The sequence below is a fragment of the Myotis daubentonii genome, chromosome X (genome assembly GCF_963259705.1).
Source record: "Myotis daubentonii chromosome X, mMyoDau2.1, whole genome shotgun sequence".
Lineage (NCBI taxonomy): Eukaryota > Metazoa > Chordata > Mammalia > Chiroptera > Vespertilionidae > Myotis > Myotis daubentonii.
This window is the reverse complement of record NC_081861.1, coordinates 133,924,747-133,942,183: the sequence shown is the minus strand read 5'-3', so window position 1 is coordinate 133,942,183 and position 17,437 is coordinate 133,924,747. Positions and strand designations below refer to the sequence as shown.

General features: G+C 41.4%; 1 protein-coding gene across 8 annotated transcripts in view; it reads left to right on the top strand.

Moving 5' to 3' along the window:
• Positions 1-12,249, top strand: part of OFD1 (OFD1 centriole and centriolar satellite protein) — a 36,071-nt gene extending 23,822 nt beyond the window's left edge. For 4 of the 8 annotated variants that reach the window (XM_059679181.1, XM_059679182.1, XM_059679177.1 and 1 more), the window contains 8 exons: positions 1,281-1,844; positions 2,355-2,481; positions 4,061-4,179; positions 5,137-5,250; positions 9,695-9,846; positions 10,495-10,650; positions 11,766-11,830; positions 12,110-12,249. In XM_059679181.1, coding sequence (XP_059535164.1) covers positions 1,281-1,844; positions 2,355-2,481; positions 4,061-4,179; positions 5,137-5,250; positions 9,695-9,846; positions 10,495-10,650; positions 11,766-11,830; positions 12,110-12,152 — 1,340 coding nt within the window. In that variant the 3' untranslated portion in view covers positions 12,153-12,249. Of the gene's footprint in view, positions 1-1,280; positions 1,845-2,354; positions 2,482-4,060; positions 4,180-5,136; positions 5,251-9,694; positions 9,847-10,494; positions 10,673-11,765; positions 11,831-12,109 lie in introns of all 8 variants that reach the window. The other 4 variants (XR_009450594.1, XM_059679183.1, XM_059679179.1 and 1 more) reach the window with 4 other exon arrangements.
• Positions 12,250-17,437: the final 5,188 nt, after the last annotated feature.

Here is a 17,437-nt window from a genome sequence, read left to right as displayed (position 1 = left end):
CAAATTTATTATGGACCTAGGCTTTTCTTTTATATTTGTTACCCTGATAATAAGGTCAATATGACTCTTTAGTGGTTTTACATGTTCCTTGAGAGATGAGTAAGCATATGGGAGAAGTGGGTGGCTTCTGTCACATTGGCATACATAACATTGATTCTATATAAAGTTTTTGTTTTTGCACCCTGATTTTGAGGTTAGTTGATTGACCTTGGGCACATTTAACTGGGACACATCAGACACTTGGAAGGGTTACTGCTATTATGTTGTTATTGCATGTTTTCCATGAGGATGCGTGCTATCTGCCCCTTCCTACTTAATAACTGAAGCTGAGCTACCTGTTTTGCTGCTTTGAAGCTCAGAGGAAGTTTCTCTGTGTTAGCAGTTGAACTAGTTTCCACACTTCCTGGTCTTGAGCCTCTCTCAGTTCCTGTTTGCACTCTTTCCTTCTCAGTTCTTGCTCTCTTCTCCCACACTAGTTTTGTTTTTATCTCTACTCATTTCTACTCCTTCCTGTTCCTTATTTCCTCTCAATTTGCCAAACTGCCCACAGCTGAAATCACAGTCATCTCGAATGATGAAAAATAGTTTGAGGATGGAACCTTTTCATACACATTCATTACTCTGGAGGCATTGCCGGAGAGTAGCCGCCACAAGACTGGCTGTGCATGTACTGGCTTTGCTTAGGGAGTCCCAGCGTCTGTACACCTCACTACTTGTGTGACCCAGCCTCAGCCCCTACCTGTAATGTGGGAGGAGGAGAGTTGTTAGCCTTGTTGTGGCTGCAGGTCCACACACCCTTTTCTGAAACTTGGGCCCTACAATGGTTTTGCGACAGCCCTGGGAGTTCCTTTAGTGAACCATGTTTGCAGTTAAATGTATGACTGTCCTTGCTGGGTAGAATAAATAAAGATTATGAAAGGGTTTGCATCAGTTCAGGTCAAGTTTATCAACCAAGTGAGTTCAGGTCCGCTTAGGCTTTGCAACCAAATAAATTATGAATAAGTTCTCAGAGCTTTTTGGATATTAAGATTGTGTATTATGGATCGTGAAATAATAATTATGTATTAAGAAAGAAGGCCTAAAAGCCTATGAAGCTGTAGCTGGTACATAAAAGCTCCCAATAAATGCTAGTAAATAATTAGTATTACCATGGCTTCAGAAATTGTTTAGTGTGCATGTTTGTTCTTATTACTACCTCCTTTCATTTTTCAAAAAATAATTCTCAAGCATATTTGAATTTTCTCTGCTCATTCATCACATTATCTCTGTGTGACCTGCAGCCCTAGAGAATGAAGTGTACCGCAATCCAAAGACAGCTCTGTTCTCTCGTTCTGCCAGCGGACTCATGGGGCCTCCTAAGGATGAAAGAAACAGGAATCGCTTGAAAAACCTTCTCAAACAGGAACAGCTGATGGCAGACACAATTGCAGCAAGGGTCTTAAATTATACAAATGCAAGCACGGATGGTAGCTCCCCAGATTCTGAAATTGAGTTTGTAGCCAGCACCAAAGCAAGAATGAAAGAGCTAGAGCGCGAGGCTGAAAGCTTAGAAAAAGCTTTCCTAGATTACCGTGATAGAGTTGGTCAGTACCCTGCCGCTAGAAGCCCAGTGACATCCAAGAGTCTGCCACCTGTGCGCTTGGAAGAAACTCTCAAGAACATCATTTCGGGTTCCTCAGAAAGACGTATTTTTGCAGAGGAAGCAGCTGTGCCCGAGAATCGTGCAGGCGGCGTGGTAGAAGCGCTGGGCGATGCAGTCTCATGGCTCTGCAGAGGCTCTAACAGACGCCTTTCCTCCACTCCTCTTGCTAGAAGATGCCATGATAGTGAAATGTATCTGGAAGGTAAGCTTTTGCAGAAAGGGTTGCAGGACTTGGATGGTCCTCAGTGGACCTCTTACCTGAGTAAGAGGGAACCCTAGACAGCAGGAAGGAGCAGAAAGCTCATGCTTAGCTGAGCCTCGGAAAGCCCAGGGCCTGAGAAATCTCTAGTTGTGTCCTCACTGCACCTGTGGTTGCCTGCTTACCAGCAGCTTCTCCCCTATGGCACAACATTGGTGTGGGAAGCAATGGGATAGAGTGGCAAGTTCCAGCATTTTGCTTGGCATGCAGCTGTGTTCAGAGAATAACAATGGCTTTTCCCTTACTACTGATTAGTTTTATACATTTTATTGTAATCACTGCAATTTCATTTAGGTGCTTGAATCATTAATGCTATAGGTCATTTATACATCATACTCAACTGTTTGCAAGGATAGATAACAGAATTTCTTTTCAAACTAATAGAACTTAGAAACCACGTAGCTTTTTTTCTCCGTGTAATTTATTCTTGCCCTGATATCTTCTGCCCCTTAGGTCTGTGCCAATCCCAAGTTGCTTTTCCCAGTTCTTGTCCAGAAAGAATGTTCCAGACTTCACCAACTGAGTCTAGGCACAGCCTCTCCTTCCATTCGCTCTCGAGCTCTCTGGAGCAGAAAGCTGAGTAAGTCCCATGTTCTTATTGGCCCAACCAAGTCTGGTTAGCTGAACGGGGTCTCAGCCCTGACTTGTGTGGTGGTTTTATTTATTTATTTTTTTAAAAATGTATTTTTATTGATTTCAGCGAGGAAGGGAGGAGAGAGAGAGAAAAAATAGAAACATCAATGATGAGAGAGAATCATTGATCGGCTGCCTCCTGCACACCCCCTACTGGGGATTGAACCTGAAACCCGGGAATGTGCCCTTGACCAGAATCAAACCCGGGACCCTTTGGTCCGCTGGCCAACCCTTCAGTCCGCTGGCCGACGCTCTATCTACTGAGCAAAACCAGCTAGGGCTTGTGTGGTGTTTTAAAGTGACGCTCAGGACCACGTGGAGTGTAGAATTTGCAGTTAGATTGCAAGATGATGTGTGATCTTTGAGAATCTGAATTACTTGGGGAAAATTCCTCTTAGTAAATAAGTAATTTCTCTTTGTTTGCTAAACCTGATGTGTGCACTATGGTGGCAATAAGCATCTTCATAGTTCCATGAATAGACTCGGTATATAGAGATAAAAAAGCAACATACAAAACCTGCAAAAGCAAATCAGTTTATTTTTAAACTTGAAGTAGTTTCACGTATCATTGAAAAGTCATTTAAACATATTTTGGGCCTGGCTGGTGTGGCTTGAGCATTGCCCCATGAACCAAGAGGTCATGGTTCCATTCCTGGTCAGAGCACATGCCTGGGTTGCGGGCTTGATCTCTGGTAGGGGGCGTGAGGAAGCAGCCGATCAATGATTCTCATCATTGATGTTTCTGTCCTTCTCTTCTTCCTTCCTCTCTCTGAAATCAATAAGAACACTTTAAAAAATATTTTGGTATTTAAGTCCAAACAAAGAAAATTCTAATTTGTCTATTGAGATAAATTCTGAATTGATAGTGGGTTATAGGGTCTGACTATTGAAGCAGAATGGAGTAGATGTATGTAGAAGCTAGGCTGTGGGTCACCCAGGCTGGGATTGAGTCACATGTGGGACTCCTGTCTGTGCCTGATCCTTATGGAGGGAGACTCTGATTCCTTAGTTCTGTTCTCTAGGCTGGACATCTGTCTACATATCGATTCAGTCCCAGTGTACAGAGTTGAAAACTGGCGCATGTACCCATCATGGTTCTAATGCATGTAATGTATATGTATTTACATTGCGCTCTCATGATAAAACCAAGAGGAGAAACAGGACACCCATGTGGGAGTTAGGGCTTGTAGTATTGCATCTTCAACTAACTCATGTTGATTCTGTATAGAATTTGTTCTTTTCAAAAAATGTTTTGTGGTTCTTGAAACAAACAGCATTGAGAGTGTCGACAATAGTGCCTGCCTCACAGTGTAAGGTGGTTCTGCAGAGTGCCCGAGCTAATGTCTTGATTGCTGGGAATGATGCCTGGTGCATGGAGAGTGCCCAGTGCAGGGCAGCTCTCATTCTCACTGAGCACAGTTCATTCTAGAGCCTTTTACAGAGTCACAAAGGCTTTTCATAGTCCTGTGCTCTTGGTTTTACCCTATTATAGCTTCACACTCATGAATTTTATTTTTCCAACCTAGTCTTTATCAAAGACAAACTGAAGTTGAAGACAGAAGTGAATTTTCAAATGTGGACGAACTATCTTTTAAGGATGATGAGGAACTTGAATCAGAATCATCTTTTGAATGTAAGTTCAAATGTAACTACTGGTTTTTAAAAGTTGAAAATGTTGAAAGCTTAAGTTTTGGTGAAACATACCCACTGTTATAAAAATCAAAGCAGTTATAAATTACGACATTTGTATTTTGTGATAAAAACAAAGATATATTGCTTCATTTTTATATCAAAGATTTTCAAGGGTACATTTGAGTTCCATTTTTTTTAAATTTCAGGATAACGAATAATTTCAAGGTTGGAGCTAATCCCATAAGTGAACCCTTCACTTAATTTGCCAAGTTTGGGATTACTTCAGATTTAAAATAAGTGATTTTTAAATTTGTTTTATTTCTTTTTATGGACTGTGAAGATGCCAAGTTATTTCCTTTAAGTTATACAGATTCTGTCGACTGCCTCAGATGTAGAAAACTCATTCTTAGTGAAAGAATGGAGGTGAAAGTATATTAGCTTCCTTGTCTGGAAACTGGAGTCCTGGCTCTGGCCCTGCCTTAGAGTGTTCTGTAGGAGCCTACTGCTTAAGTACAAAATTGGGATGTAGAGTCAGTTAGCTCTGAGGTTCTCTCCAGCCTGGGAAAACTTTATATTTGTATGTAACCTACCATTTCGCCATTGAGCTTCATCACCAAGTCAAAGTATATTTTGAACAATTAAATGAAAGGCCTTAATAAAACTTGGAAATTTTTTGCAGCTAACCTTAACAATTGTGTTAACGCCTTGCTATTTAAATGGAATTCAAATAATTGTCAGCAAGCCAGGTGAATTCTTCTGTCACTTTCCTGTTGGGTTATGAATCTAGTTTTGAAAACAAATCTAATTCTTTAAGAACACTTTGAGAAGCAAATACATTGGCAAGTGGTTATGCTGAAACGTTTTAGGATTAATTCTGTAGGGAATGTTCTGGCCTGGTTGCTTTGGTTGAGACTTGAGCATTACGCGATGAGTTACTCCTATACTGCACTGCCTTCTCTTGCTGTTGCAGCGGACATGTCAATGCAGTTTGAAGTGAATGGCCTACACCCTGGTGGCGACATGTCTTCCTTGGGCGCGGCTGCAGCCGCTCTGCCTAACAGATCTCTCTCCTCTCAGTATCCAAGTAAGTTTTCCTTGGTGGTAACTACAAGTAGTATGATGGGTACTGAACACCAGTCTGTGCCCTGTAAGTTATTTCATGTATTGTGGGAGTAGTTACTGTGAGCATAAATTATTCAAAGTCTTAGTGTGGGGTGTTAGCAATGTTAATGACATTTCTGAAGTAACTCCCAATCTGAACATGTAAAGAGGAGAAAACTGTGAAGGAAAGGCTTCTTATTTATTCTTCCAGGCCAATGGCTTTTAATATGTTTTCCTTGTCCAAAGTTTGACAGAGCAGTTACCTTTCTGCTTAAGACACTTTAGCAAAAACCATTCCATCTTGAGAAATGAGAGTGTAACAATGAAATGGTGGTTAGTGTTAGTACCCATATACATCTTCAGTGTGATTGGTATATTAATATTTGTTTCCTTCCTTCATGTCTTTAAAAATTAGGACAGAAAAACCTTTATATTTCAGTTTTCAGAAGAACTGATGATACTGGAGAAAAAGTATTTATCAGACTTGTCTGGCCCACTTTCTCTTTCCTTTTAGCTTCTCCAGCTTACCTACTTCCTTCACCAGTGTGGATGCACAGGGAGGAAAGCGGTAGGGGGAGACTAGAGCTTTGCTCCTGCCAGGTCCTTTTCTCCTTGAACCAAAGGGTTTAAGCCTTAAGCTTGAAAGGAAATTCCTCAAGTAAAACTACCTCTTGTCCTCCCAGTGTTTGGGCAGGACTGTCACGCCCAAAACCTATGTGTGCAAAGCCTCTTGTAAGTAGTTTCTTGGTTTAAGCCATCATACTCAGGGATATGAGGAATTGCTAAAAGAAGCAGGAGACTCTGAAAGGGTTGATGTTGCTGATTCCAGAGTAAATCATTCTGGAAAACACTCATTCAGCAAGACTTGATCAAGAACCTTCTGTGTCCTGGGCGCTGGGCATACTGCAGTGGGCCAACCCAAAGCCCTTGCTTCATAGAGCTTCTAGTGGGGAAGTTGGACAGTCAGCCATCACCGAGGACCTCCGATGGGTACCCAGTAGTGGCAGTGGCCACCCAAGAGTGGATGTGATAGGCATTTGGCAGAGATCTGGGTGAACAGGGAATAAAAATAACAATACAGTAAGGGAAACAACTGAGTTGATAGGTGTTCTGCCTCTGAGATGTAATGTAAATTATAATAGCTTTTAAAATTATTCTTAGTGTGTTTACATTGATGATTGAAAGATTCTCTTATATCATCATTTCCCCTGTTCATCTGGGTACAAAGGGAAATGAAAAAGTCTGAAACTTGCTCTCTTTGAGGTGCCCAGTGGAAATGCTGCTTTTCTTTGCTCTTACATCCAAGGAGGTTTCTGTATGTTACTCTGCATCTACAAAGTACAGTCATGCACCACTTAACAGCTGGCATATATTCTGAGAAATGTGTCCTTCAGGGATTCATCGTATTGCCAAGATCAGAGTGCACTTATGTAAACCTAGATGGTACAGCCTCCTGTATACCCAGGTTGTGTGGTCTAGCCCAGTGGTCGGCAAACTCGTTAGTCAACAGAGCCAAATATCAACAGTACAACGATTGAAATTTCTTTTGAGAGCCCACATTTTTTAAACTGAAACTATATAGGTAGGTACATTGTTATTAACACATTGTTTGCGGGTAGTTTTTATCGCGCGCTAACAGGTGGCGCGGGCCATTTTTGCAGTTGAATAGATTGATTACCATTATACCTGGAAGTACATACATAATTCACCATTGTATGTGTTAGAGACCCAAATTTTGTCCTTTGGAATTCGTATATCTGCATGTTAGCATCCCTTTAGAGCAATAAAAAAGTATAAAAATAAACGTATTTATATGTTACCCCCATTCTACCGCTAGTCTATAAAAAACGTATTAATACGTGTCCCGCGCTCTACTACCAGTCAACGTAAAACGTATAAATATGTTTCCCGCATACAATGTGTTAAATTAATTAGGGGACTCCTAAGGCTTAGGAAGAGTCACACTCAAGGGGCCAAAGAGCTGCATGTGGCTCGCGAGCCGCAGTTTGCCAACCACGGGTCTAGCCTATTGCCCCTTGGCTACAAGCCTATACAGCATGCTACTGTACAAAACACAAGATTAAATCAAGCACAAGAGAAAATGATGCCATCAAGTGACATGGTATTAAACATGAGGTATATGAGAATGCTGTCTTCACAACATGGGATGCTGTTTTATAGCAAACTTTTTTATCAGTAGAAAGAGAAAACTATAAAATAATGATAAAATGTATAGTGTAGTAAATACATAAACCAGTGACATGGCCATTTATTATCATTATCAAGTATTAGGTGCTAGGCGTAGTTATATGACTGGTAGCACAGTGGATTAGTTTGCATCAGCATCTCCACAGACACATGAGTAATGTGTTATGTTACCATGTGGTGATGGCTGCACCACTAGGCAACAGTGATTTTTCAGCTCCATTATAATCTTATGGGACCACCATCATATATGTGGTCTGTTGTTGACCGAGATTTTGTTTTGCAGTACATCACTGTATACTCAGCAATGATGTAGTCCTTTTTTTCTTTATCTTTTAAAGTCAAGCAACCAAACAGCGTTTCTATTTTGAGGTTGCTATTCCATGTGATAAAGTGATGCCATTTAGGAGTAACCATTCTTCTAGCAGCAAGGAGGAGATTGCATTTCTGTCTGTGGAAATGAGCAGCTGTCTCCTCTGATATTTGAATTTCATAACCAGGACTATGAGACCGAGAATGTGTTTCCTCTGTCCTGTTGATAAAACTAACTCAATTCCTGACAGGGACTTGGAACAGGGCAGAACACAAAAACCTTTAAAGTCCTCTGGTGAACCTGTGAGTTTGTGTCTTAGCATTGCTGGGGGGAAAGTTTAGCCGGAGAAAGGGATTGACATTGAGTTAAACCTGTGAAACATGGGGACTTGTGCTTTGAGCTAGAGCAGTGGTTCTCAACCTTGGCTGCACATTCGAATCACCTGGGAATCTTTTTAAAATCCTGATTTCTGGGCCTCATCCTCCGGAAATTCTGTTTCTTTGTTACTAATGTTGTGGCCCCACCCCATAACAAAGAAACAGAATTTCTGGAGGACGGGGCCCAGAAATCAGGGTTTTAAAGATCCCCAGGTGATTCTAATGTGCAGCCAAGGTTGAGAACCACTGAGCTAGAGGGAATAGACAAATAATTAAAGCCCAGAACAATAGATGTAGGACAGACAGATACACATGGTTGTGACAAGGCAGGTACAAAATACTGTGTGAATGTTGTGGTGGAGAGGTAACTGTCACTTTAGAAATAAGGAGGACCTCACCGAGAAGGAGGCACTTAAGTGGGGGCTTGCTCAGGGCTAGGGTTTTATGGGAGAGGTGGGAGGAAGGGAGTGTCAGGTTAGGGAGAGAGTGAAAGCAAAGCACAGAACAAGGGAGGGTACAGTTGGATTCAGCCAGCAGTGTGTCTGCTGCTTAAGATGCAGTGTTCCCAGTGCAGAAGAAGGGTGCTATAGCAAGTCCAGAAAGAAAAAAGCAGATTGTCAGAGCACAGTGGGTCTGGGCTCTACCAGAACAGATACAGCAATAGAAATCCAGGTCTTCTCTTCAGGAAATGACAGGCACTGATGAAGGTGGGTTGCTTGAAGGCAGAGACTAGTGTCAGGGAGAGCACACTGACTCGGTTATTTTAGCTGCAGCTATCTAGGTAAATGGTGAGAGGGACTCTAATTGCAGCAAGGTGGGGAGTTAGAACCTGTAAGCCCTGGTGGCTGAGTGAATGTAGTGTAGAAAGGCATGATTAAAGGGACAGGAATGGTAACTTCAGGTGTGAAGCTGATGTGGGATTTTCGTGTGTTGATGGCAGGGAACTGGTCAGAAACATGGGCGTGAGGCTGGGGGAGAGATCAGGACTAGAGAAATAGCCATGGGAATGATCAGGGCAGAGCCAATAGCTGAAACCCTAGGAAAGGATCAGCCCAGGGGAAGTGGGGAATGACGGTGAGATGATTAGGGGGGTGAAGGGGTGGAGTGCTGGTTTTGTACTGGGCGGGAGAAGCTTGAGCGCCTTTGTGGGAGTCCGGAAGAGTTATAAATTAGGGACTAATGGTTAATGCAGAATCCTAAATGGAGTTAGATTATAACCAATTGTGGAGACAGAAATGCAGGGCTTGGGGAGGGCAGAGGAAGGAGAAGGGGGTGAGGAGGATAAAGAAATGTGATATGGAGGGGAGGACAGTTGAAGTTGTTTGTGATAAAGGTGACTTGTGTTCATCTCAGTAAAGTAAAAGGCAGGTGCCATGCCAGGAGTGGGGCTGGGGGCTGCGAGACCGTGAAGTTGGATCAGCAGGCCAACACAGTCAACTGAGAATGGAGCAGGGGCACCTGCAAACCAGTCCTGCATTTGTTGGAAAAATTGATGCTAGAAGCTACCTGCTCTTTATTTCCTGCCCCTTTAGATGCAGATGAGAAAGAAGTTAGAGAAGAGAGTGAAGAAGAAAGAATATGGAACCTGTTGAAAGAACAAAAGAAGAGAGAAGAAAAAAGGCAGAGTGAACAGAAAGCTTTGGAAAAGGAACGAAGAGAACTAGAAAAACTGGATCAAGAAAGGGTAATAGTTATAGCTCAGTTCTCCATGTTAGTTTCTGCATGGTACACCTTTATTGTGAGTCTTTAGTGTCCCCTAAAGACATAGCAGTAGGGCAACTTTCAAAAAGCCTGCTACAGGCATCCTGATCCTCTCATGTGCTTCAGCACACTGAGAAGGGGAGTTTTGCAAGCCTGTGGGCATGAATTCTCAACTGGTCCTAAAAACACACCTGGAAAGGGGGTGTACTCTGCTTTGCTGTCGATCTTTCCTGTGTAAGTGGGGTTTCCAGGTCAGCTGGCCGGGACCAGAGGAAACCCGGGAGGTGGCTTCCTCAGGCTGCCCTGCCCTCCTCCCTCCTGATGGTCTTTGCCCTTCTATGTCTGGATTCTGGTCCCAGACAGATGGATTACTCTGCCACTTTGCATGCCTGTTGGACCTTACATAGATTAATCTTCCATATCATGTTCCTTGAATAGGCAAAGTAACCCCATCCTTCATTACATGACTTGTCTGTCCCCCTTTGATGGTAGCAGTGACTTCAATGAAAAAAAAAAGGAAATGGTTTTCTGGTGTGTACATTTTACATAAAGAATCAGAGTTATATATAGAATTAAGTGTTTTTAAAATGTATGTGTGTATTTACTATTTTGCTGGCCATCTATTTGACAGCAGATAATTGAAGAATCTTTGAAGACTGAAATGGACAAAGAATTAGAAGAGAGTGTTCAAGAAGAAATGAAAGACAAATCTGCTTGTGGTGAAAATGCTTTGGAGAAATATATGAAAATCATCCAGGAGGACCAAGACCCGAAGACGGTGGATAAGGTACTGATGCTGTAAACCGGAGGTTTGTGGGTGGGGGCGTGAGGGCTTCTGTGGTTTGTTAGAAAACTTTGGGATTGGAGTCTGCCTTCTCTATCCCATTGTATGCCATAAGTGTCTGTAGATCAGCGGTTCTCAACCTGTGGGTCACGACCCCTTTGGGGGTCGAACGACCCTTTCACAGGGTCGCCTAAGACCATCGGAAAACACATATATAATTACATATTGTTTTTGTGATTAATCACTATGCTTTAATTATGTTCAATTTGTAACAATGAAAATACATCCTGCATATCAGATATTTACATTACGATTCATAACAGTAGCAACATTACAATGATGAAGTAGCAACGGAAATAATTTTATGGTCGGGGGTCACCACAACATGAACTGTATTAAGGGGTCGCGGCATTCGGAAGGTTGAGAACCACTGCTGTAGATGCAAGTGACGGATCTTCCCCATATGCCACATGTATCTATAAAAAAAAATGTTTTCCCTAAGTTGAAGCCCTGGCCAACTTTAAAATCATTTTTCGTGAGAATTTTCAGCTGAAAATATTTAAAAACACCCGAATTGTGAGTAATATATTTATTTTTATAGTATTCATTGCAAATTGATTTTTTAAACTCATAATATCGTGGTATGTGGGGATGGTTTCCATTTTGGATGTGTGGCAATTAACTGGCTATTGGAGACAAAAAGGTAAAAGCAGAGAAAATCCAAAGTTCAAATGTAGCCTCGAGTCTCTTAAGTGTATTACATTCTTGACAAAATTTTATCGCTTTTGCTTGGGTAAAGATTGAACAGATCTTGATTTGTCAAGGTTGAGATGTCTCATTATTTTCAGAACAAGAATGAAATTAATGAAATTTCTATCAATGAATAACGAATGCATTGGTACTATCTAATACATGAATATGTTACATAAGTCTGGAATACTATGGCTGTTGAGAATGCACATGGGATAGTTTGAGCTTGCTAAATTTCATGTCTAAAAGTCACCTTTTTGGACTCTTAAATTATATTTCAAAAAGTTCTCAGAGATATCAGAAGTCTTTAATAAAATTAATACATTAACACATCTAATTTCAAAATTATTCTTCCCCCTCTTTATCAGAGCTCAATAAGTGTTGGAGAAGGCTCGCAAGTGGACACGCTGCCCTCTAGTGACAAAGATGAAAGGTATGCTTTCCCTACCATTGTGTTCTTATCCAAACCATTATCAGATTGCTGGCTTTGTCAGCAATGGCACCATTCAGATGTAGTCTGCCTTTAAGAAATTATTGAACTAATCAAATTACTGACATCAAAACAAATCTGTTGCATGTTGAAGTTTTGATATTGCTACTGATACAAATTAAGTGAGGGCAGAAACCCCACAGGGAAGAAATAGGAACATTAGAAAAGTCCCCAGATGAACTGACAAGAATTTAACAAATTTTTTGTCTTTCCCTAATTTAGTTTCACAGGCCTGCCTCATGAAGAACCAGATGACTTTTGGTAAACACATGTGTTGCCCAGCTTCTTTCTCATGTAACAATAAAAGGCCTATGTTCTCTGTAATAAACAGAATTCTCAATAAAAATTGTTTGTGCAATTCAGTGTGGTTTCTTTTTCACCATTTTATTTGGTACTCTAGTGTATAAACCAAAAATAATCTAGTCAAGAGATTTTCTAATTTCTTTTCAGAATTCCTAATTCTTAGGCCTTTCATTACTCTAGAATGAGCTGCTAAGGGTTTTTCCCGTTTTTGTGTTAGATTTTATTTCTTTGAAAACTTACTGGTCAAATTCTAATCCTGCATTTTGGAAGTTTCTTCTGTGTTTTCTGCTCTCCAGAGTTGGGCTACTGCCTGTCAAACTGGAGGGCGTCTTCCCCAGCCCTATCATTCTGATTTGTCCCTCAAAATAAAGACAGGTTTTCCATTCTAGGCTTCCGAAATCGTACAGTCCACTGGGCTTTGCTTCTGACATCTTTGTCTTGAGAATGAACCCAAACCCTGAGATGGTAAGAAGAGGAGATAACATTTACTGGCACTTACTGTGTGCCAGGTACACTTTAAACCTATACCTGTATTAACTCACTTAATGCTCATATCTGCCATATGAAGTGTAGGTACCGTGACTGTCCACATTTTACAGATTAGGGAACATGGGGCACAGGTTAGAGACTTGACCAAGGTCTTATGATGGTCCAGTTGTGCAGCCAGGACCCAGGTGTTGAGACCAGCACTGCCTCTAGCCTGGGCTGGGCTGAAGCTGCTCCTGTGAAAGACCTCCCAGGACCTGGAATGGCTCAGTCACTAGAGATGCTCCTCTCCAGGATAACCTTTAGAAACTGCACTTCACCCAAATGAAGGTAAGTGCACTCAAACGCAGCACAGTATAACTTCCACACAGGTAAGAGGAGACCCGTTTGCTGCTGCCCCCATTTCTTCATCTTCGTACTCTTGCAGCTCTCAGTCCAGCAACTTGCTGTGGGAGCATCTCGGGGAAAGTTCTTTAACGACATTGCCATTATGGTCACTAAAAGTGCATCCAGGACTGCTCTGAGGGTGAACAACCATCCCGGTTTGCCTGGACTGGGGCATTGTGGGGAAGCACGGGACTTGGTTGAAAAGTCTGTGAGGAGGATTCTCTGAAAGGTTGGAGGCCTCTAGGGGATTCTTGCCAAAGGCAGCAGACCCTGCCTTGACTTTTCCAAACAAGTCTAAGCCCCCGGGTGTTTTACTGAAATGTTTATATTTAGACTTCAGGACATCCTTGTTTTAAAGACACTATAAATACATGTTTTCTCAAAAATACCCTACTAATAACATCTAAAGATAATTTTAATTCAAACTATTGCAATGAAAGCCTAAGGAGACAGGCAAACAAGGCTGTCCGGTTCCTTTAGCTACACAGTCCCTTAACCCTCTCACAAAAAAACGTCAAAAGAATCATCTGTCACTCAGGATCTGCTGGTCAGTCCTGGCAGGGCATTTCCCGGGACATGGGACTCAGTATTGATGACCACCCAGCTAATACAGGAAGGATTTGTCTGGTTAATTCCAGGAAAATTCTAGAGCCGAACATTTTTCCTTTACAAATACAAGCTGGGCTGCTTTGTTTGTGCCAGTGATACTTGTCTGGCCCTTAAGTTCTATAACAAAGTGGTTGCCTTTCAAACCTTTGTGATTGCGCCTTTGTTCTAGGTGATGTCCAGTAGTTGAGGTGGTGTCTAGACTGTCAGTGCCCCAATGGGGATGATCACAGTCAGCACCTAGATGCAGTCTGATTGGAAGCCAGGCTCTGACAGCGACTGGGAAAGTGTGTATAGTAGTTCCCTTTATCCAGTGTTTCCCTTTTGGCAGATTGTTACCCATGGTCTGAAAATATCAGATGGGAAATTCTAGAAATAATTCGTAAGTTTTAAATTGCATGTCATTGTGAGTAGTGTGATGAAATCTCACACCATCCTACCTGGGATGTGAATCCTCCCTTTATCCAGTGTCACCTTGCTGTATGTGCCACCTGCCCATCAGTCACTTAGTAGCCATTTCAGTTATAAATCGACTGCTGAGGTAGCACAGTGTATGTGTTTAAGTCACCCTTATTTTACTTAATAGTGACCCTGAAGACATTTACATAACTTTTATTAAGGTATAGTGTTGTAATTGTTCTACTTTATTATTGTTAATCTATTGTGCCTAATTTATAAATTAAGCTTTATCCTCGGTATGTATGTACAGAAAAAACATAGTATATATAATGTTTGGTACTATCTGTGGTTTCAGGCATCCACTGAGGTTCTTGGAATGTATCACCTGCACAGAGGGTTGGACTTCTGTAGAACTCCTGGGACAAACTGGGAGATGCATATTTTTGCCTACTCCCTCTGCATTTGGCCTGGGTGTATAGCTGTGGGTCTGTGGTTTTACGCCTGGTAAGAACTGCTTCTTTGTTTGCTACAGTCCCGTGGGACTTGTGAATGTAATCACTTCTGGCTGTCAGAGGCAGGCAATCCGGGGACCTGTCCCTTGGGTGGCAGCTGCTAACACCAGGCAGAGATGTGTATGTAAGCTTCTTTCTGGAAGATACTGGTGATCTGGAGCTGGTGGGGGAGGCATCCTTGGCTTCTTTAGTGTCTAGGGAGGATGGCACTCGGCCCCTAGATGCGTGCTAAATTAGAAAGAAACCAGACTCTCAGGCAGCAGCTTTTAATATATTCAAATAGACCAGTTTCAGGGAAAGCAGTACTTGGTGCATCTAGAGCTGGTTTAGAACTGTTTGTATGTTACATTCTTGTGGGTTTTATGGCCATAAGCTCAGTTGGCCTTAAGAGTGAGGTGTTTGGGAGCCCATCTCAGGTGGGTCTTAAAAGATGGGGCACTAGATATGGGGTGCAAATCCTTTGCTCTTCAGGAGAACCACGGGGTCAGGGGTCCGTCACCTCCTGATTGTATGGTGGTGTGCTGCAGATGGGGTGAGACCACGTCTCAGACTTTCCGGCCTGTTTCGATGGGGCTATTGTTCGCTGCATGTATAAGAGCTCGGCTAATTTTTTTCAGAAAAACTTCCATGTATAGTGGTACATTCGGTGTACCCATGGGAGAGAGTAGTTCAGAAATGTGCTGTTGTCACCTATCTCAAGGCAGATTCCATTTAAAGAAAAGTAAGTCATTTCTCATGTAGCATTTCAGATGGCACATTACCTAGAATGCCTAAGAATACAGATTTCGAGATGCAAGACTCCCTGCAGCCTCCCCTGCTTCTGCCTCCACAGGACCCCCTGAGTGAGTCTCTGTTTAAATCTTCCCAGGTGGGTACAGTAATATTTATACATATTTAACATCCCTATGAGAGAGAAACCAATCAATTGCCTCCTGCATGAGTCCCAACCAGGGGATCGAACCTGAGATCTTTTGGTGTATGGGTCGATGCTCCAATCAACAGCCACACCAATCAGGGCGCAGTAAGTTTAAATATCAAAACAGTGAGGAAGATTAGTGGAGCAGTTTAGGAAAAGAATGCTCTTTGCCAAACCTGACTTCTATTTGCATTTTTATTTCCTCAAAACTTGGTAGTTTTACTTATCCTAAATATTTATTTTGAAAAGTTACCTTAAGCAACATCTATAATTTTTTACATCTATAATTTTTTACAAACATCTGGGAACAAATTAGCCTTGCACTAGCTAGAGAAATATGCCATTGTTTAGGGAAATATGTAAATAGCAAAGTGGATTGTCTCTTAAATGTTCTAATATTATGGCTAGCATAGCATTAAAAAGCCCTAAAAGGATTTTTTTCCAAATTTTTATTGTGGAATTTTGGTCCTCATTTTTTAGTAGACAAAGTATTTTTGCTTGCTGATTTTTCTTTTTCATGATTACTATTTTTTGTTTTGTTAATCCACATCCAAGGATATTTTTTCCATTGCCTTTTTTTTTTTTTTAAGAAGAGAGTGGAAAGGAGGGATGGAGGGGGAGAGAGAGAGAAAAAACAAACATTGATGTGAGAGACATGGATTGGTTGCCTCCTGAACACACCCTGACCAGGGCTAGGGATTGAACCTGCAACCCAGGTACATAGCCTTGACCGGGAATGGAACCTGCGACCCTCTGGTGCGCAGGCCGACACTAACCACCGAGCACAATCTACCACACACTTGTTGGGTTTTTCAATGAGTGGCCCCTCCCCTAAAATTTTGACTTTTCACCTCTTAAAAGTTATTTCACAAGGTATAACTAGATAAATGGAAACAGCTCCATCTGCTAAAGGTTTTCACATTTGTGGCATGATTACTGTTGGTAATAAAGAGACTGCACGTGATCTTATCTAGCCATGATTTACACAACATTTATTTAGGTGATTCATGTAACTTAAGAAATAATTACACAAATGCTACATTAACAGAAGGTATGAAGTACAGTGTGACAAACAGCAAACTAATTGGGCTCCTGATTTGGTCTCCTACTGATTGTGAATGAAGGGCGGTTATCTGGAGGCGAAAAGCTGATTATTACTAAGAAAAGTTGGAGAAAATTCAAATGTGTAATCATTCTGACAGAAGTCATTTTAAACAGATTATAAAATGAAATCTTAAGGAACAGTTTTAGCTCTGCTGCTTTAGAAAATACTGTTAACTCTAGCCCTGGCTGGTGATTCTCTGTGGTTAGAGTGTTGCCCTTGGACTGACAGTTCACGGGTTCCATTCATGGTCAAGAGCACATACCTGGGTTGCATGCTCGATCCCTGGCCCCAGTCAGTGCATGTGTGGGAGGTAACCAATCCATATGTATCTGTTTCACATCAATGTTTATCCTTCTTTCTCCCTTCCTTCTACTCTCTAAAAATCAAAGGAAAAAATATCCTCGGGTGAAGATTAACAAAAAAAGAAAACACTGTTAGCTCTAGATCTTTTTAAATATTCCCCAATAAATCTTTCAGTAGATTTCTATACCTCGGGTTTGTAAAATAGCCAATGACATATGGACCCTTATGCAGATTGTTCCTTATACTTTCCCTTAACTTAAGTTTTGTGTTCATCCCATAGGTATATTGCTTTCATTAAGTCAGAAAATGTCTATATTTTTCACAAAGAACTGTAAAGTGTTAATGGTACTTTATGTAAAATACACCCTAGTGGGTGAGGTCATTTTCTTAAAAGAGATTTGTCAGAAATGAAACATAGCACTCTTAAAAGCTGGATTTCATACGAATGTGAAATCTTGATCATGCATACTATTTAAAAATGACACCATACTGAAGACGGAGAAAGAGAACATTTATGTATGTCAAAAGGCAAC